The 22,175-nt window shown below is 40.5% G+C and overlaps 1 protein-coding gene across 1 annotated transcript; it reads left to right on the forward strand.

The window, feature by feature from the left end:
* Window positions 1-869: 869 nt before the first annotated feature.
* Window positions 870-21,521, forward strand: GTF2B (general transcription factor IIB). Its single transcript, XM_065656698.1, has 7 exons — window positions 870-909; window positions 3,392-3,498; window positions 13,902-14,035; window positions 18,293-18,439; window positions 18,576-18,705; window positions 19,295-19,576; window positions 21,082-21,521. Exons 1-7 carry the CDS (start codon window positions 893-895, stop codon window positions 21,213-21,215), a joined length of 951 nt encoding a protein of 316 aa, XP_065512770.1. The 5' UTR covers window positions 870-892; the 3' UTR covers window positions 21,216-21,521.
* Window positions 21,522-22,175: the final 654 nt, after the last annotated feature.

Consider the following 22,175-nt stretch of genomic DNA (forward strand, 5'->3'; position numbering starts at 1 on the left):
GGTAAGGTGGGAAGCCCGTGTGTCTGCTGGAGTTGGGCTGGGGGTCTGTGCATGGCCTGTTTGCCAAGGGCTTCCATGAGTCACAGCTGGGCTGCCTGACACCTATGGGTCCTGCGGAAGGGCCAGGTTTCTCTCATGGTCCAGTCAACTGAGTGGCAACCCAGAGCAGCTGTAGCAGATAATGCCACTAAGGGGGAACTAAAATATTCTTTTCTTCTCCTTTCTGGGAATTGGTCTCTGCTTTGTCTCAGCCCCAGAGCTGAGAATGTGTTGTGCCCCAGACACTTCTGTGCAAACCCTGGTAGTTTTGCTTAAACTTTTTTTCCCCCGTGGTATTTCACCGAACTACTGGAGTGTGCACAGCAGGAGCAGAACCGGAGACCCATCCCAGGGCAGCGCTGCCCTGGCGCAGCAGGTGAGGCCCAGGCTGGCGGTGCCTGTGCTCGCTGTGACCTGGCCTGGCCCTTGGATCGCGGCTTGCGGGTGGGGAAGGTTCCCACTGACCGTCTCATACGTGGCAGGGGCTTTCAGAGCCCGCAGCCCCAAGGTACCAGCAGCCTCGGGTTGGTTAGAACAAGATTTTGGTGCTGGAGGCCCAGGCCCCAGGCTGGCTCCCTGCCCGCACCTGCCCTCAACGTTCCCTCGGGTGGCCAAGCCGTGTCCCAGAGCAGGTCGGGGGCGGCCGGGGCTCAGCTCCTGGGCCACCAGGACGTGGCGAACAAGCCGCCCCCCTTTACCCAGGACCTGCGGGAAAGGTGGGGCCTGTCCGTCTGTCCCTTGGCGCGACCCGTAGCGAGCGCTCAGCAAGCCCCGCCCAGCGCTGTCGCTATATAAGGGGGAAGGTCGCGGTGCCGCTGGACTCCACAGGGCGGAGCGGCAGGAGCCGGGCAAGATGGCGTCCACCAGCCGGTACGGGCCGCCGGCCTGGGCGCTTGGAGGAGGGCCGCGGGGGGGGGGCGGGAGGGGCTCCGCCATCTCCCCGTGTCCGTGGCACAGGAGAGAAAATGGCCGCGTCGCTTCTGCTGCCTCTGGGGAGGAACCGGTGGCCATCGCCGCCTTTGCCAGGCCCCGGTGTCCCCGGCTAGGCGCGGCTCTCTCGGTTCGCGGCGCCTTTGGCCGCTCTCCGGTTTCCCGTGTCTCTGGGCCGCCCTGTGCGCAGCTCCCGGGGTGGCAGGAGGCCAGAGAGGGCCGTGGAGGGACGGCCCTCCCGGGGCTTCTCCGTGTGGGCCGGGGCGGGCGGGCTCTGAGGGGCCGCCTGCGGCCGGCGGTGGGGAGCGCCGGGCTGAGTTCGCCGCCCCGCTGCTGCGTGTCGCTGCTGATCGGGAGGGCTCCCAGGGGAAGTTTTGGGGGATTTCGTGGCGATTGGTGACGTGATTCGGGGCCCCGCGCTCGTGTGAGCTCGGCGTTCTCGGCGCTGCCGGTCGAGCCCTTTTCGCTGCGGGGCCGAGCTCTAACCTCACAGCGGCTGTGGCGGAGCGGGGCCGCTCTCGGGCCGGCCGGTGGGTGCAGGAGCCCCCGGCGCCGGGCAGCCTGCGGCTTATCGGGGCCTGACAACAGCCTTGAGGCTCCCACCCCCAATCCGTACCGGCAGTGGCCAGACGGGTCTCGGGCTCCGAAATAAGCCTTTTTCCCTGAAGCTGTATGGAGGTTTTCTTTTAAGTCAGGAACGAAGGCAGGCCCACGGAGCGGGCTGTGGAGTGACTCTTATTACTCCTGCTAAACCTGTCCTGGGATCTGGGCAGTGCTTGCTGCTCGTCTTATTGCAACCCGGGAGGTATTTGCTGAGATGGATCTTTACACACGCACTGTGCGTTTTCCTTCAGTGTAGCTCACTTAGTATGTTGAACCTGTATGGTACAAGGAGTGCAGTATATGTGCTGAGAGAAAAGAGTTAAAATTGGGATAGGAAGACTAATTTTCATAACATTTTTTGAAGTTAAAGTCTGAAACAGAATACTGTTAGTGTTCTTTCAGGCTTCTGGATTTTATTCTTTTTTCTTTTGCTTAGTGTGTCATTAGCCTTTTGTGTGATGCCAAATGTCAGATGATTGCACGTACTTTGTCAACAGTTTTGTCTTGTTGTGAAACTACTGACCGGGAATAGTGAGAAGGAAAATGGTTTAAAGAGCTTTTATATAGGATTTTGAAGATAGTTTACATCTGAAGATCTTATGTGTACGTGTTCTTTCTGGAGGCTTTAATGTTAACAGTGATGTTGATTTCCAATTTATTTTCAAGTCTTAGAATTTTCCTGAACAGTTACTGGATTAAAATGTTTAGGCTTGTTTTTATGTGCTTTTGACTCACTGGAAATATCTAAAAAGTAAAAGTTAAGATGAAATGTGTAGATTAGGCTGAAATAACGGACTAGTGGGAAAGGGGTGAACTCGGATTAGTTTAACTTTTAATAGGATATTTCCTACAATTGAAAGGATTAGTAGTTATTTTTTGGCACAATGAGATTTAGGTTGGCAGGTGTTCATGACAAATTTTTTGTGATCAACCTCTGTACTCTCTGTTTTTTAGCTCAGTAAAATGGATTTGTTGACTATACAGACCCTAATTGTAAATATTTATTACTTCAATTTTGTAATCATCTGTCCTCACAGAATTACTGAACAGTCACTAGTAGTTTGAATGAGTGATTTACTTTTAAAACACTTGGTTTGAAGCAATTGGTTATTACTCTAGTCAGTTACTAAAGCTGTTTTGTTAAATAGCGCTATAATGCTTTAGAGGAGGCTTTTTATATCTGCTGTGATTCTTGAAGATGCCCGGATGTGAAAGAGGCAGATTCCTGTTATCAGAAGCAGATGTCATGTAATGCTCTTCATGAGCTGATTGTTTTTTGTTAACATCTCACAATTAATGAGTTGCTTAATTTAAAATGGGACTTTTTCTTCAAATACTTGAAAATAATAAAACAGAGGTAGAATTGGCGATTTTCTAAAAATATATCTAGTGTGTGCAATACTTCCTGAATTATGGACCTGGTAAGTAATATTGATCAGATCCGAATGTGTGAGAATGCTCATTTGGAACGAAGCAACCACCACTAACTTCTTGGGGAACTTCATTTAGTGGTAGACTGTGAGTTAGCCTACACTTAATCAAGCCTGTTGTCTAGATTGTTGAAGTTTTAATCTGAAGTGGTTTTGGTACAAGATACATCACAAAAAATTTGGAATTTAAGATGACCAGAAGTCTTGATTGTCAAATGTGGTGTTATAGTATTTAATGAAAAGGATGAAGTTCAGGTGTTTAGGTTAATATTCAAATCATTGTAAATTCTGTATTATTAAATTATTCTTTTCAGTAAGGAACTCTTATACTTTTGGATATGTAGCCTGCTTGATTAAAAGTAATTAATACTTCTAATTTTTTTTCTTAGTTTGGATGTACTTCCGAGAGTGACTTGCCCAAATCATCCAGATTCTATTTTAGTAGAGGATTACAGAGCTGGTGATATGATTTGCTCTGAGTGTGGGCTAGTAGTAGGTAAGTAGCTGTTCATATTTTTGTGAATTACCATGTGACTTAAATTGCGCATGTAGATTTGTTTTCCAGTAAAAGTGGTATATAGTTATTCAAGTATTAAAAGGCTTTTTCCTGATGCCTTTATATTTTCTTTTATGCTATGCTGTTGGTTAAAAGCTTACTGCTTTTAATAGTCTGTCTTTTGGTAACTTCTTGCATTATGAAAAGAATCAAACTCTCTTCAGACTGAAAATTTAAAATATGTTGTCATTTAAAATATATTGTAATATTGGATTAGACTACTGTGCTGTCTATTCCAGTATTCTGTCTTTAATAATGACTGTTGTCTTAGAGTATTATAAGAAATGCAATAAAAACTCATGTAACTTGCTTACAAGAAAAATAAAAATGAATCTCAGTTTACCATTAGTTAGAGGTTATCTTCTGCCCTGAAGTATTTATCTTCCTGGCCTTGCCAGGACCTGTTTTTGTTAATTGCTTTTCCTAAGGCTTTTAATACTATCCCAAGTAAATACCCAGTTTTTCCCCTGGAATTTTGCTGAGCTTTTTTACTCTATTCATATGGCAACATCTTCCACTGGCTAAACTGTCTTTCTAAGTATAATGGAATATTTACAATGAAAAGCCTTCTAGGCATTGTTTCTGTTTGAATGAGAGAGAGAGAGAGGGAGAGAACCATATTGTCATAGAACATGCTGCATACCTATTTTTATGGATATTTTTTAGAATGAATATCTTATTATTTATCTTGTTGTCTTTATTCCTTTTGCATGGGAAACTTTTAATACTCATGTTATGATCATTCTTTAAACCTCATTTATTTCTGTTAAATTTTTTTAGACATGCCATGACCAGAAGAAAAACCTCTGTTTTGAGGGTGGGTGTTCAGGTGGTTCATTCAGTCGCGCTAAATGTTTCAGATGGCTTTATATCCCTCCCTCCTAGACTCTGGTGGTTTTGTTTTGGCTCTTGTCTTGCACTGAATTAAAAATTTTTGTACAGTTGTTAGCATAAAGCTGAAAAGTCCTTGACTTGGTATAACATTATTTCCAAACAACCAAAACATCAGCATTCTTCTCATACCAAATCCGAAAGACAGCATTATACCAGCTGCTAGGAAGAAAATTAACTCTATCCCTGCTGAAACCAGGACAGTATCCACCTCTTATTCTATACCATCTATGTCATGCCCAGGTCACACACTCTCCAATAACATTCTAGTTAATCTCCACCACTTTTCCTCTCTTTCATATATCATTCCCTTGGTCTATGGGCCATCCCTCTAAAATGTCCACTGAGTTCACTTAGACCATGGCTTTGGGCCCCATCTGTCGTAAGTCTTTCAGGGCAGGTGAGATGCTGTGCGGTGTTGGAGTGTTGCCTCTTGTGTCTGGAGCTCGTAGCTGGTGTATCTGGCATGGCCTGTGGCCACAGTCTGTGGGTTGAAGGTGTTGATCTCAAGGAAGTTGCTGAGTGCTAGTTGCCGAAGCCAGTGCTGTGCTTTGCTTGGTTTCGTCAAAGTTCGTTCTTCAATTATCTGGGTGATTCTTACTGTAATACCACTGATATGGCATATAGGAACTGTAGTAGTGATGACACACAGTGGCAGGATTATATAGCAGTTAACATCGTACAGTTTTATTCATTGGCTATTCTCACCCAGAATCAAATCCCCTTGAGTTACACATTAGACTTTCCCGTCCTTCTGCATCACCCACCAAGTGCAGCCAGGTCCTTGAAGAAAAGCAGTCCTGCCGATGGGCTTCCCTTTGCCTGAGACAGGACTAACCCAGACTGTATTCCCTAACACATTCTTTATGTGCACTACGGGGACTTTATCCTCTTCTACAGTACGTGGAAGTTCTGAGTGGGCAGAGCCAGCTCAGAAGGCAGATCCCCTACTGTTAACTAACTAGGTGGCTTTTGCTAAATATGTATCTGGTGTTGGAAGGCCCCACCACCCATTGCTCTCAGTGTAGTCTTTAACAGTCCATTGCATTGTTGGATTTTCTTGGAGGCTGTTGCGTGATAGGGGATGTGATATACCACAGTCTTTGGCCCAGGTGTCTATGAGATTGTTTCTGAAATGAGTCCCATTGCCTGAGTCTGTTCCTCCTGGGGTGCCATGTTGTCATAGGACTTTGCTTTTTGAGGCCCAGGAGAGCGTTCTGGGTGGTGGTATGGGGCACGGGTTATGTTTCCAGCCATCTGATGGTTGTTTCTGCCTTTTTGAGCACATGGTGGGTTTGTGGGAGTGTGATACAATCAATCTGCCAGGCGTCCTCATATTTATGCTTCACCCATCAGCCTCCATACCACAGAGGCTTTTACTGCTTGTTTGCAGTGCAAGTTTCACATTCATGGATAACCTGCACGATTTTGTCCATGGTCATGTCCACTCCTCCATCATGAGCCCATCTGTATGTCACATCCCTTCCTTGATGACCTGGAGGTATCATGGGCCCACTGAGCTATAATTAACCTTTACGTTGCCAGTTGGATCCACCTGAGCCACTGGCGTCTCAGCAGCCTGATCCACCTGCTGGTTGACGTTCTTCAGTGGCCTGAGTCTTGGTATGTGGGCATCTACGTGATGTACTTTTACAACCAAATTCTCTAGCTATGCTGGAGGTGATTTATGATGACCTGAACAACAAGCAGTTTTCCAAAGATCCAGATGAAGTCAAGTGCATGTGACCCATGTGGCTGAAGTTTGCACAGAGCAAACCATCGTAGTTTCTTTTAAAATTATGAAAGCATTTAAAAGGCTAGGGAGAGGATTGTTACTTTCTTAAAAGAAGGGCTAGTTTAAATTGCATAAATTCTCCTAAACGAACCATAATAAATTTGCTGGTTAAAAATTCAAATGTCCACAGCAACATTTCCTATTGAAATATGGTAATAGACTTCTAAGTTATTGCTTCAAAATAGTTTGGTCCATGTTCAGCTCTTTGCATGGCTGCCATAGAAGTTGAACCAAAGTTTAGAAAATCCCATTTTGATAATTTCATAACTTTTAAGATAATGCTGGCTTAAGAAGAAGAGGGAAGGGTTTTGCTTGATGCGTTTCATTTTTAGGAACTTGGAGTTTATTAGAAATATCACTTCATGTACCTTCTGTTACCCAGTCACAAGGTATTCTTGCTTTAGAAATTTACTTGCTGGTCTCCTCTGAATCAACAGCATTGGAAATTTCTTTAGTTCAAGTTGTCAGCATTTTCGATGAGCAGAATTGTTAGAATATTAATACAAACTTTTGCTAAATTGAATTTCTAAAATGTGTTTAAAATTATCTTAGTCTCCTTTACAGTGAGCATTACTGGTAGGCTAAAAAGTGGGGTTTTTTTAAGCATTCAGTGTTTTTTTTAAGTAGGCCTTTCTATGGATTTATCACTAAAAGCTTTTAACATTTACTTCTCTTGTGCTGATTGTTCTCATTCTGTCTTGCCTTCCTTCAGCAATTTAGTTTACCTGCATATGGCAAATTAATTAGCTAGGATATCTAGCAACTAGTTTGGAAAAACAATTAAATCAGATGAAGAGTGCACGACCAAACAGAAGTGTGAACATTTAACATTTTCTCTCTTGGTCCGTTAAGAAATTTAGAAGAGGAGAAAAACAGATCCAATTCTTGATGCCTGTTTTGTGGAGATGCATGTGAAGTAGGGATGTTTTTAGGCAGTGAAGACAAAATTTTGTTTAATAATGAGAAAGCTTTTATGTATTTCTTGGAGATTCCATGATACGTGTTCCCTTTAAGAGAGTAGTGATTTCATTTCCTGCTCTTACATAGACAGATTGTATATTTGTGTTTCAAGCCTTACACAGGTTGTGATGTGTAGCTGATGTGAATAGGGCCCATCCGGACTATATTTTGAGGTGGTCTGAAAGTTAGTGAGATATTTATCACTGAAGGGGATCAATTAGAAGAGTTACAAACCCCAAAAGACTCAATATACTCTGTAGCCAAAGAAGTGTTACTGGTTTATTTAAAAATATTGTGATTTTGGTGTCTGCAGAGCACTGCTGGTGTACATGGGGCAGAATGGTAAATGCTGAATATGTGCATTTATTTTACTGTTGTAAAGTACATAGTGATGTGACTTCTCTGATTTTTAATTTTTTTTTTTTTTTAATTACAATTGGCTAAAATCAGAGCAAAGAGTTTTTAACTAAACTAAGTGTATTTCGATTTGGTGTTTTTCTTGCTTGCTGTGGCAAAGTACTAAAGTCTCACATTTGTGGAAAGAGTGAGTTTGTTAAATGTAAAACTGTGTCATAGGATACAATAGCTGGTGCACAGATAATAAACAGTCGAATTTCCATGTTTTAGAGCTTTATATTGGAAGTACTGCTTTTTAAAGGGATTTTTGAGAAATATTTTTAATCAGAGTTGTTTTGTACTCATAGGTGGTGGTGTTAGTGTCTCGATAAGATTGAAATTTTAAGTTAAATCCAGTATGCTGCCTTTTCTTCCCACAGCATTTTTCACTTGTTCTAAATAAACTGTGCTGTTTTGCTGTGCAGCATTATAACAATTAAATCTTGTAATTTCAGTATAACTGAATCTTGATATTTATTTGGATTGACATGCATCTGAGACTTTACAAGTCTAAGTCCAAGCTTATCTACTGTTATAAGTCTTCTATCTTATTATACATACTTTTCTCAAAACATTCTAGGATATATGGTACAGTAACTGTTCGTGTGCTGGCTTGAGAACTCACAAACAGAGTTCTTCGTGTTTGGAGAAGTAGTTTGTTCTGCGTTCATGGACCATATCTCATTCCTCAGACAGACTTGATGGCGGGAGAAGCATTTTGTTCAAGAACACACAGCTAGTAGATCTTATTTCTTGACAGTTAAATATTTGCTTGCTACCTTTTAGGCAGTAAAAAAGGCTGGAAGTCAGATGATACGCCAGAAGGGACTGAAGAAAGCAGAATTGAAGTAGAATACAAAGCACTGAATTTTCTTGATGTAGCAAGGTGGTGAGCTGAATTTCAGAGGGGGATAAGAATGAGTCTAGTGGCATGTACAGCTGTGCAGCACCTCAGCTAGGTAGGAGTACCTTTCTGATCTAAGACTTTCCTTAAACTTCTCTACAGTTTTATTAAATGTTGTTTTAGTGTACAGGAATTGGAGCAGTGAAGAGTTTGGTTTTGGCATTTAGTAAGTGATGTGCTCTAACTGGTTACCTCTGTCTGCTTCAGTGGGCAGGTATGTCTTCAAGAAGAGCAGTGCTCTTGTATGGTGTTTTTGTGGATAGCCTGCTGAAATAAAAATGCAGAAGTTTGTCTTCAGCTGATGAGAATCCTTAGATGTGTATCAATTTGTTAAAGCTTTGAATCAGATTATGACCTGTATTCAGATGTTTACTCCCTGTTCTGTGTATACGTGAGTGTTCATCTAAAGAATTTTGGGGAAAAATGTTCGGTAGCTTGTGGTCAGCAGTAAAGCTGTTACAAAATTCCAGCAGAATATTTGATTGGTTAATGCTGCTGGAAAGTTTGAGATTTAAAAGCACATCTTAAATTCAGGTACAGTCTATGAAGAAGAGATAGATTTTACTATATGTCAGATATTTTTTTTTCCCCCCTACAATATAACAAATGAGTAGGAAGGGGTTTCATGGTTGCCTTTCTGCTGGCTAGTCAATTACTCAGGATGTCTGTCATTAGGGATAAGATTGATTGCATCTATACATAGATGCTTGTTTTCTGAAAACCAAATAAACCTTTTTTAAAATTTTTTTCAGCTGTTGGTAGTATCCTTTAAGTGGAGAAGGTACTTAGGTACTTCTGACATGAATCCTATAGAGTTATGCAATTATGTCTAGCATGGTATCTTTATACCTCCAGATGGTGAAAAGTTTTTTCATATTTGGGTGTATGTTCATGGTTACTTCTTTCTGTGAGTATTGTCAACATTTAAAACTAAAATGTGAAATCTTAATTTAAAGTACTGCTTAAGTAAGTAGGCAAAAATCTTTAGATATGGATGTATATTAGCAGCTTATATCTGGTTACTGCTTCCACACTTGGTGTCCAGAGCACTAAAAAGTGTCTGACAAAAGTTAGTCCTTGCAAATAAAACTCTTTGCATCCACAGAAGAGCTAACTGTAAAGGATGCTGGTACTTAAAGAAAGTCTGAATAGATGACTTTTGCATGAGCAGTCATGGATGCTTGATTTACCTAGGGAATTTGTAATATGAAGAAATCAATTTGCTGCCTTTTTTAGTCAGCATTTCAAATAGTCTGTGTTTTAAGCCTAACCTATTTCTGCTTTAAAGGCAAGTTGATGGTTTTAGCTGTTTCAGCAGTAATGTTTGTAAAACAGTGAAAACTTAGACTTTAGATGTCAAAAGTTGGCATCTTTCATCAGGCTTTGTAATAAACCATGCTCGTAGCATGATATTAATATTTCCTGGACATTTGCTAGTTAGTGGTTTCTAGGCTGGAAACCAAAGGTGTTTGAGAGCCACTATGAACAATGCTTCCATTAGTTGGAGTACTAGATTTATCTAGTGGGATAACATTAACGTTATGAATCATCCTATTGAGGGAATGTGGTGGTTTTTTTTTTTACTTGCTTCTTTGTCAGATGGGTGAAGTGATTTAGAGCAAATAAGGGTTAGAAATGATCTGAACTCCTGTGATGGAAGAAGAGTCCAAAGCCTCTTATTTTTTTTGTGATACAGTGTAGATCAGGCACAACATTGAGAATCTGTAGTTTGGAGCATCCTTCACAAATACTTGAGCTCTTTGTCTTTTAAAGGCCACAAGTCTTGGAGAGGCTTCAGCTTCAGCTGACCAGACTTGCCCACCAGATTGCTTCAACATTTCTGCTCTCATTTGTTTCCTCCAAAATGAAGCTGTCATCATTTTGATATGCAGGAGCTGCTAAGCCTTTGTTCTTGTAACAGTCACTCGCCTGCAGTGCTATTGCTGTCCATTTCGGTCCATAGTTGCCTATAGGTACTGATATGAGGCTGGTGATGTCTGGAAACTTGGAAACTAGTCAAAGTACTCTGTGGATTTCAGTTCTTTGTGGTTTTGCGTGTTTGGTGTTGGTTTTTTTTGGTGTGTGTGTTTTGTTTTAAATAAAAAGCATCTCAAAGCCTGCTTCTGGTTCATTTTGCTATTTCAGCTGAGTCTTGTGAATAGGCTGGTATTGCTGTTGGTGGTGGTGATGCATTTGTGGTGTTTACAATTCATTGAAAACAAGATAACTTTTTGCAAAAAATATGCTATCTTAAAAGAGTCTGGAAATTTTGTAGAAGCAGCTATGACTGTAAAACTGTGAGTGGTTTTGCTTGTGGTGTGGGGTTTGTTGTTTTGGGTTTTTTTTGTCTTTTGTCCCCCAGGAGTTTATTCTTTGGTAAAATGTAATACATCTGCTCTTAAATAGAAGATCTGAAGCATTTTAAAATGCTTTTAATTAGAAGCGTAATATATGTGCTCACTAGATGGCAGCAGATTCCTTAACTAACTGTAAGAATGAAACATTCTGTGGAAACGATTGCTATTTTGGTACTTTAAAGTGCAAGTAAATTTTAATAAAATATTTCTGTTAAGATTAAAATATTAGTTAATAGTATGTAGAACTTGATGCAATGTACAACTAACATTAGAGCTCCTGAAGAATACTTAAGAACAGACCTTCTCAGAACTTCTTCAAGATTAGATATGGAAGATAACATTACTGGAGGCTTGGATTTCATCCTATTTCTTGTTTTGATTAAACATCTTCAATTTGCAGCTATATTGTCTTCATGTAACAGATAATACAAAATGCAAAAAGAGAATAAAATACTTATGTATTATGAATTACTGCAAGTGGAGGTCAACATTAAAATAGCCGGTATTATTTCTCTGTAAACATGTAATTGCAAATTTAGGACTCATCAAGTTAAAATGTTTTCCTTTGAGAAATCACTTTCTATTTTTAGAGGGAGGAGTAAACATAAATGATTTGTGATATGTAGATGTTTTAAGCAAATTTTTAAAAACTGTTCAAAATAATATTTTAATTTTTCATACTGACCTGAGTTTACACTTGCATTTCTGTAGCGCATGCTCTTTGCATTTGGCAGTTGTGAAGAAAAGTAACCTTGGTCTGAGGTTTTCCTTTCTGAATAACAGTTCTGCATTTTACTAAATGAGCTTTTCAGATGGTGGGTAACCTGAGTCAGTGAACTTTGCAGTGTGTGTTTCCATTAAAGCCTGTGTGTTAGTCTATAAGACTGTATTTTGAAGCGTAACTGAATACTGGAAGAATGGTTTATGAAATGAAATTAAATGGGGCAATGGAGAAAAACTCATGTATGTTCAGGAAGATGCTTCAGGATATCATACTGGAATTGGGTTCCACAGAAACTTGGTCCTGTAAGGTGTGTTTTTTGTATGTACTTCAGAGGGGGAGGCTGAGGAGATGAACTCATCTATGTGATGAAAATTAAATAAAGGAGTGTCTAATATAACCATATCTAGGGAAGCTTATTTTTGTTCAAAAGGACCGCATCAAAAGGAAGTAGTGAAGGGAATATGCAGCCACTCCCATACTTATCGCAGGTTGATACTGTTGCCAAAACCAACATCATAATGATGTGAGAAAGCAGGGACGATTTTATAAAGTACTTATTGCGAGCTTTTTTTACTCTTAATGTTTAACTGCAGACCCATTTTCCAGGTACTTTAGGAAAGCCAGTCAGTAGTGTATGACTCAGCAGATTCAGTTTAGGACTTGAAAAGTTAACTCAGGACGCATCTTCAAGGCTGATTCTTTATGCTACTTTTTGTAAGACTGACTGCAGTGTTTTAAAGTTTTGTTTCAGTCACTTAGGGTGGGGCTTAATTGCATCTGTACTAACATCACGGTTCCACAATGGTTTTTATGTTTTGAAGAGGTAGAAATTACAAATAATAAATGCCACACTTTTTTTTTTTTTTTTTTTTTGGTAGAATGGGATACTTAGCTGCTTGTAGCTGGGTATATTTTTCATCTATGGAAACCTTTTGGCCTATTTGTTCCACTTTTATCAATATTTCTAGCTTGTGACACACTTTTATAGAAGCCTTTTGAAAGGTGGAATGCATGTCCTAGGACCTCTCTATATTTTAAATAAGACACTGAAAGTAAACAGAAAAACTTTTTTTCTGCAATAACAGATTTCTTGGCAAAGTAAAGGTGTTTGCATACTGCATCTTAATTTCACAAATGCTTTATATTCAGTGATTTGTTCTACTTAAACTTTTCTTACTGAAATAGTAGTCTCAGTCCTCTGTAATAAGTTTGCCAAAGCAGGCAGTGATAGAACACTTTTTTTTTTGTTAGAGCAGGAATGGTTCGTAACTCACAAGAGGCAGATCCTTGAGTGCGAGTCATTTAGGTCATTCCCACTTGTGTGGAAAAAATATTACATCATTGCCCTGTACTCAGTGTTCTATTTATACCATGCCAGAATTTTAAGTACATTTTGCTTTTTTTAGATGCTGTAAACAGTATTGGGTGGTTGTCTGAAAGCAAAGTTACTGCTAAGCCATAGAAGGAGCATTGCTGAATCAAATATTTAGAGAGAGTCCAGGAGCTAGAGTAGCACGCTGTCTACTAATTTAAGCTTGCAAGCTAGGGGAGACCTTTGTAGCAGAAAGAACAGATCTATGCCTTCTTTTACTCCGCTATATTCTTAACCTCTAGTTTTTGGTGTTTTTCTTTTTTCCCCATGTGGTTTTCATTAGAGCAGTAAATAAGGGTGGAGCATAGCTGTGAGCATGTCTGACAAATACTGGTGAGAAGACCTCTAACCTAAATTTTTTTTTTTTTTTTTGGTTGTGGTAATTTCTTCTGGTTCATTCACAGCTTTCAATTTCAAGCTTATTCCTTGCAGAATAGTGGCGTATGTCAGAGTACCAGGGACCTGGAGCTCATGCACAGAAGAGACTACAGCTTAATGAGGTTCTACATGATGGATTATTCACTTGTGCACTTTGAACACGTGGCAGATGTGAGAGAACTTAAGTGACAGTAACTTATTTGTTGAAGCTCTGAGAACATCCATAGCCAACTATGATCTCCAGCTTGAAATCAAGGTCTTGATTCCTTTTGTGAGTTGAAGATCCCATGATGGTCTTCAAGTTTTTGTGTTCTGGATGCATATCTCTATAGTTATTTATGTTTTCTGTGCAGTTGAAGTTCTGTTCTGTGCAGTTTTTCTCCATTGCCTTCAACTGAACTTGTAGATTCCAGACATTTTGGTACATTGTCCTGCAAGTTACCATCTGTTTGAGAATGCCAACAGACTGCCTTCTTATAACGGAGAGCTCAGGTGTGTAACATAACATTTTAAAATAGTTCGTGAAACATTACATTAATGCAGGCTGTTGCTTTCTGTGAACTCAGGTGACCGGGTCATAGACGTAGGATCAGAGTGGAGAACTTTCAGCAATGACAAAGCAACAAAAGATCCATCTCGAGTCGGGGATACCCAGAATCCTTTGTTGAGCGACGGTGACTTGAGCACAATGATTGGCAAGGTAATGCTTAAAATATTTAATTTTGCTAAGTTTGAGCATTTTTATGTCAAGTACATACTTGTACGTCCACAGGGAAACTCTTCAGAGAATGTATTTGCAAAGAGATTCTGTCTAAATTGAACTCTTAGATTTCAATGGTGTGTAAAATGTGGCTCTTTCCTGGGGGTAGCAGGAAAGGGCTGACCTCTTGAATAAAAGAAGAGTGCGGTACTGTGGGGTTACTTGTCTCTTGTTGGTAGGCAGCTACAAATAGAAAAGCCGATATTGCAATCTTTGAAGAAACACTGACTTAGCATGCGTTTTTGAGATGATTCTGAAATAACGGACACTTAGTTTTGAGGTCTCAATAGCTAGTACTGCCCAACATGAACTGTCGTTTTTTTGTAATAAAATCTGTATCAGATTCGTATTGGAGACCCAGAAATCCACATGCATATTTTACACGTTCTTATAGTTAACGTTAAAGCACTAAATGTAGAATTCTTTCATGGTGTGACTGCTCCAGAAGAAAGTATTCAGTGTATATTGGAGCTGAAATGTAGTGGTACAGCTGTATCCTGCTCTTTACCATAAGAGAGCAAGCAAGATTAATTGCACAAATGCATTCCCTTCAATGCAACTGTGACACAGGTAAGTTATTGTCGTACTTTGTGTTATACTTGTGGATTTCTTGAATGTTTCATTAAAGGTGGTCTGGTTGCTGAGAAATAACTATTAAGAATGTGTTGCTGCTTTGTGCGTTGCGGGACGTGCACACCAGGATTTCTCAGGTGTTTTTCCAGTGATGTTGCTAGGATGAAGAAGTAGACATACTTAAATATGTGTGGATATGTAAGGGGAGTGCGCACCGTACTTCTCAACCAAGAGTTCTTCAAAGAGTTGAAAACAACCGATAAATACTGCTATGGACAGCTAATCTTGAAGCTCCATTCATGAAAAAGAAGCCTTCTTGTTCAAAGGGTTGTCCAAGTAGATTCTTGTGTTTTGGACAACTCCAAGCATTGCTGCCCACCAGATTTTAGGATGCCTTATGGTGATGTAAACAAATTCTGCACTGCTCCATTAAAAAAGCTGGCATTGCTATGTAGCTCTGTGAAGCAGTGCAGCAGAAGCCTCTGGAGTTTTGATGTCATCTGTATAGGTCCAGAAAGATCGTAGTTCTCAGGGCTTGTATTTCTATCATTGATTTGGTCAGCTATGATAAAGATCAGAAATACACCTTTATACACAGATGAAGAAATGAACTGTTTGCTCCAGGTTCACATTGTTGGCTCTTTTGGGGACTGTGTAAATACAGGGTTTGTTCCTGGCAACTCAGTTTCATTCAGTAGGTAGGACAACCTTCTGAGTTCTTTTAGAACTTTTGTGTTGGAGATGACAAAAGGTATTTCAGCTAAAGAACTTGTATCCAAGTGAACGGTGACTTGTGCTGTTAACCCTGTTTTCTCTGGAGGTTCAGATCCTCATTTAGAATAAGGATAGCAGCCTCAGTGGGAGAATTAAAGACTTAAAGAAACATCTGTGAAAAAGTTTGTTTTTCAATGAAAACTGAAAATTTTTAGAGGTGGACATTCAACTAATGAAACAGTTTTACTGTGAACAAGAACATCCCAGAATAGGCATGACTGTCAGTGTGGCGTGATTTAACCTATAAGAACTGTGAGTAAAAATGTCCAAGTACTGGAACTTCCAGGATAATACAGGAGAATGTAGAGGGGGCAGCCTGTCCTAGTGTGGATATTTTATTTTTATGGGGAGGAATCACAGAAGAGACACATTATTTTCTGCAGGAAACTGGGAATCTCTTTGACGAACCAGGATGTGTTCTGGACAAGAGTTCCTGTGTTTGTCTTGCCAGTGAGCGAGGGCTCTGGGATGTCAGCTCATTGATGTGAACTCTGTAGCAGGAACTGCATTTTTCCTCAGTCATTTGGAAGGAAGAGAATGGCTTATATCAGAAGGTGCTGCAGAAATTTCCTATCAGTGCAGAAGAGGCATGAATTTTGCAGCAAAAATAACTAACCCAAGGAAGCAGTCCATTTATCAAGCAGTATTCTGAAGCCCCTGCCAGCAGTAGGCTGGGATGAGGGTTGACCTAGATATGCACAGTGGTTGAACAAGGGTGAAATTGATGTAGTCATGAGGAAGATAAGTAGTATCTGACAGAGTACAGAACAGCCTTTGCGAATTCCAGAGAATGAAGCAGGATAAAGTTGTATTTTCTTAGTTAACAACAGTTCCTAGAGTGGCCTGGAGTGGACCCCAGATTTGCGTGCCAGAGGTTGCTTTAGCATTTTTCATGGGATAGGGAACAGAGGTACGTATTCCTTTCTGCTTGAGGTAGAGCTGCAGATAAAGAATCTTCAAAACAAAAAAACCACTCCCTGCAAAACGCCCCCCCCGCTACCACAAGCCCCCAAAACACAACCTGTTTTGTGGAAAATCCGAAAAAGAAAGAGGACATTGATAATTAGTAAAGGAGGGGGGCAGGTCTGCTTCACAGGGTGGTTTGTCACCCTTTCCTCTTTGAAACCGGGAGGTGCTGCTTTGGGATTTTTTTCTGCTGAGGATACGTGGTCTGTATCTGGAGCAGCAAAACAGAGGCTGCTTTGCCCATGCAAAGGGATTAGTTCCTAATTGGTTTTAGTACTTAAGGGACCCATCTGTCTGAGGTAGCAACGGCCTGCATTGGAAGAAAGATTAATTTGTCTGTGAAGATGAGGATGAATAGCATAGTTGGCTGTGGTGGAAGTGGTTTGCATTCTTTAGACAGATCTTTAGGATATTGGCACAGAACCTTATCTCTCTCGAAGCAGAGGCTGTGTGTTGCAGTTGATCTGATGACAATGCAGATCAATTGGAGACATGGTGAAGCCTGACATTAGTTGTGACTTGATTACCAGAATATTATAGTTATTTCTTAAATCCTCATGTAAAATTCAAGAAAAATAACTGAACAAGCAGCTTCTAGATCTGCCTTGATATAAAGAGCTCTTTTCTAGGAATCTATAGAAAGCTTTAAATTTTGCTACCTAGCTTGTGGAAAAAGTTGTCATTTGTCACCCTTTGTAGTTAATCTATTCCTTTTTGTAGTGACTGCACTATAGGAGGATTTAGGTTGGTCAAACAAGAAACTAATGCAGTCTCTTGGTACAGAATTCCTATCCTTTGATCAGATGCCTCTGAAAGGAAGCTGGCTGTTGGCAGACTGCATGACCTGGATCTAGAAGTCCTGTATTGATAAGCAAGGCTGATGACTGAAAAAGAAGAAAAGATCCATCAGACTGTATAATACGCTGGTTGTACTGGGCAAGAAGACTGCCAGATCTAGGGTCATTCCTTGGTGATGTTGGTGATACTTCTAGTTTCTGCTATTAAAGGGATATACTGGGGTACAAAGCCTTTGGCTGCCAGCACTGTAAAGCGAACCTCCATTGAGCCTCTGTCTCTGAGACTCTTTCCAGGATTGTATCCATGAGGTTTCTGCTTTGTTTGAAAGCCAAACAGGTGGAACTCCTGACTTTGACAGGTACCTTTCTTGCTGAGATGGTAAAGGTACGAGTAGATGGCTCATAAGGGCCACAACAGTAAAACACAATCCTTAGTCTATTTGATTTCAGTTAAAACTGAAAGGAACGGAAAGGAACTTCTGACATGGTTGTCAAGGGCAGAAGCCAACAAAACATTATCCCTCAGTTGAAAGCTTCAGAAGGAAAGGAGGTGGTGCATTTAAATAGTAAATTCAGGGAGATTTGCTGTGGTTTATTTAAGCAGTTGAGATGGAAGAGTATTTTTCAACCCTTTTGTAGTTGTGAGCTGTATACTGAATATGGCTCTTGGAGACTGCTCATACTGAGGGTAAGATTCTTTGGCAAGGAGAACCATCACAAAAAAAAAATATCTTCATATGGGTTGCATAAAATCTGATCTTGGACCTCAGCATTGGTGACAGGAGTGTTGAGATGCACGCATTGGCTACATGTTATTCTTTAAACTATTGTTACATTAGGAAAGAAAAATCCCTACATAATCTCTGTGGTTCTTGGAAATCAATTCATGATTTGAAACTTGTGCAAAGTGTAGAACCTGATGCTTGGAACAATACTCAATCGTATGATTTACTTCAGTGACATTTATTTGCACAACGGTTTGAACTGAACGCCTTGAATTAAGATGTATGGAGCTGGAAGATGTTTGCTCTTGGAATGAGGAGGAAGTTGCTTGTGTTTTATTGACAATAAATTTTTCTCTTTTCAGGGCACAGGTGCAGCAAGTTTTGATGAATTTGGGAATTCCAAGTACCAAAATCGTAGAACTATGAGCAGCTCTGATCGTGCAATGATGAATGCTTTTAAAGAAATTACGAACATGGCAGACAGAATCAACCTCCCTAGAAATATAGTTGTAAGTTCCTGTCAGCCTTCCTTAAATTGTTCTGACGTTGACTTAGTTAGCATAATATAAAGAGCACATGAATTTTTGATATTGCTGCTAATTAAATGGCCTAGAGTTAATTAAATTTAGTCTTCTTGCTTTGAAGGATCGAACAAATAATTTATTCAAGCAAGTGTACGAGCAAAAGAGCCTGAAGGGAAGGAGTAATGATGCTATTGCTTCTGCTTGTCTCTACATCGCCTGTAGGCAAGAGGGTGTTCCAAGAACATTTAAAGGTAAGTTTTCAGTGATACAGATTCAATTTTGCTATGAAGTAAAGGTCTAGTTACTGTTATTGTAGGAGGAGGCTGGTTTTCTCATTCCTGGACTTTGCTGAATTGGTTGTTCGCAGCTAGAGCTCACCTTTGGGGGAGGGTAGGGGGGATTCTGGAAATTCGTTGTATTTATGAAGTGAGTAGGCTCTTGGACATGGGATTTCTGGTCATAATGCATTAGAAAAATTTAGCATTTGAAAGTCATTCTGAGTGTTGGTGAAAGGTATTGCTTTGATCAGAGGATGGTGTGGACTGTTGTAACTGAATTTGAACAAATAGTCTGCAATAAATATGTGCAAATTTTCCCCAACAGGGATACAACTTTTTTGGCATTGAGTATGAAATTTCCCTTACTAAGCAAGCTGTATTAATTAGCTCCATATGAAAAATGTGCACTGACTGAAGTGATTTGGATGTTTCACAAATGCGCGAAGCTTATATAGTGATATTGGCCTTCTGTGTGGGTCTTAATAGATTGAGAATCAAATTTGATTATTTTGAGGGAGCAAATGCTGTCAAGCCTAAAGTTTAATTTTTACTCTTTGTTTAGAAATATGTGCAGTGTCCAGGATTTCAAAGAAGGAAATAGGCCGATGTTTTAAACTTATTTTGAAAGCCCTTGAAACCAGTGTTGATCTGATTACAACTGGAGACTTCATGTCAAGATTCTGTTCCAATCTGGGTCTTCCCAAACAAGTACAAATGGCAGCAACACATATTGCCCGTAAAGCTGTGGAATTAGATTTGGTTCCTGGCAGAAGCCCTATCTCTGTAGCAGCTGCGGCTATTTATATGGCATCACAAGCTTCTGCAGAGAAAAGGACACAAAAAGGTAAAACTTCCTTATTTTATTTTTTTTTTTCCCCCCTCCCCATGTCTTGCTGCTTGAAAGAGAATTCAGTGTTACTGTAAAACTTGGATGAGGTCTGTGCAGGTAGTGATAAGCCACCATTTTACTTGCATACAGCAAGGACCAAACCAGCATTTCCCCCTCTCCAGAATAAAAATTGAGTAGTTGGCTGTGCTCGATGTAAGCTGAGTTCACTTTGTTCTGGCACTAGGAGTTGGGTTCTTAAATGCAATAGACCAGTCCATTCAAATGAGCATAATTTCAATTATTGACCCATGATAATATTTGCTCGTGTACATTGTGCCGCTCTGAAATACTCCAAATTAGGGGCAGCCACAAGTAGCATCGTGGCTTTAGATTACAAGGAGTCTCTGATCATCCTGGCAGACAGGGAATCACCCAAATCGGTCCGTGTTCCTTCACTTCTTGTGAGCCTATTACAGAGATGGAGAGTGGTGGGAGAGCAGGGCTGGGGGAGCCCATGCAGGGCTCAGGGCTGTGCGGGGCAGCGCCTGGGAAGGGGGCGCTTAGGGCTGCCATGGTTAGAACTGGCTGTGACAAATGGATCCAAGTGCCTGTAGCTGGATGTGGAAGCTCTGAGGTGTTTAGTCCAGTTCAGATCAGAAGTGTAAAAAATGTGGCAATTTCTTAGTGGAGATCTGCTTTTAGGTAAAGAATAGCTTTTATCTGTCAGGTTCTGATGCTTTGTTCTGCATTAGTCGCTGCTTATTCTGCCCCTGGAGCTTCCATCACGCTGGCAGTTGCCTGGGCACGTGAGTGAGCTGGAGCCTTCATCCGCGCTCACCCTGAGCTCTTGAATTATGTCTCCTAAGAGTGATCGTTAAAACAAAATACAGCTGCCTGCCATGGATACGGACATGACTGTATTCCTTCAGCGTCCTCGGACAATGCTGAAGGCTCTCGGGCAGTTCAAGGTTTAAATTCCAAACTTGGTTAAATCTCTAGTAAATTTAAGTGTCTTGTGCATCTCAAACAAGTGTTTTCTTTGCCTGTTGAACAGTCGCTTGCTCTGTGCCTCTGAGCTATTGCTCTGTGCATTTTAGGGTAAATGTATTTCATGCTTAGCTGGAGGTATTCCTTTTTGCCAGTGCTTAAGTTTTCTGATGGTTTTGCTCGTATTTAATGAAAGCACAAATAGAAGATCCTGCTGTTGATAGTGATTTATTAGGATGTTGCTGGGCACATGCAGACTTTGCAGTAGATGTTTTTAATAACTTTTGCACTCTTGGCCCTGTGTCAATTTGAAACTGATGTTATTCCATGACTGATAGCATAAGTTGAATTGTGGCATGTGAGAAGAAAGACTTACTTACATGCAAAATATTAGTCATAGTGGTTAAAACCATTTTTTCCAGGCTTTTGGGAGGGTTATGAATTAAGCTAAGTATATAGCACTTCTCGATAAATGATGCTTGCTGCTTTTTTTTCTTAGTAGAAACTAATCACTTGTCTGCTTTCTGTCTTAGAAATTGGTGATATTGCTGGTGTGGCTGATGTTACGATTAGACAATCGTACAGGCTGATCTATCCTCGAGCTCCAGATCTCTTCCCAGCAGACTTCAAGTTTGATACCCCAGTAGACAAACTACCGCAGCTGTGAAACTGCAGAGGGTTACTTTTAATTTCTATTAAAAAAAAAGAAAAACGCCAACAACAAACTTTTGATTTTTGCCTATAATAAAGGATGTACAAAGTGTTAATATTGAGTCTTCATGTTGTGGAACTGGAGGAGATGGAGATGGAACGTAACTGCTGGAACGCAGCACACATTCCAAGGGTAAACAAGCTCATTGTGTGGCGTTTTGTATGTATATATTAGTGGAAGTAAATATTTAATGACTGTTGCAACAAACTTAATTTCATATTGTTGTACTTATTTAGATTTCTTTTGTAGGATCTAGTAAGATGTATTTTGGAAAATTGAAAATATTATGTAATTCCCAAATAAATTGTTTTCCAAAAACACTTACCAGCTTGTGAATGTGACTGCAACTTGATGTGCACACACCGTTTTGCATGCTGAGAACTGGAATGCAGTCCATAGAGTGGCAGAATTCGCTTCATCCTTAGGGATGTGGTCACAAGGCTGCCCCACTGCTTGCTTTCTTGACATTTTAATCTCTAGTGTGGCTTTAGTATTTGTAGTTAACTGTGCGGCAGAGTACGGATGACTTAACCCAGAATGCAAGTAGTTGCTGAGAAGCAGTTTGAGTATTTGCACAACTGCTGCTGAAGATTTCCAAATTTGTGAAAGGATTAGTCACATCCTTGGCACAGTCTCCCTGATGTTCACCGATGTCTCTCACTTCTGTGAATTTGACATAATGACAAAGCAGCTAGAGCAAAACATAAGGACTCTGACTTATTCCTGACAACTTTGTGGTGCTTTGTGCTGTACGACGGAAGGTCAAAAATATTTCTAGTAGAAGTTTGTTAACTGTCCTGACCTGTCCGCCCTGCAGTCTGGCTGGCCTGTGGTGAAGCTTTTGGCACTGCTCTGCTCTCAGGGAGCACTTGCTTGTTTGAAGTTATGTACCAGGTGCTGAGGAGTGAAGGCCAG

Source organism: Caloenas nicobarica, chromosome Z, assembly GCF_036013445.1.
Source record: "Caloenas nicobarica isolate bCalNic1 chromosome Z, bCalNic1.hap1, whole genome shotgun sequence".
Classification (NCBI taxonomy): Eukaryota; Metazoa; Chordata; class Aves; order Columbiformes; family Columbidae; genus Caloenas; species Caloenas nicobarica.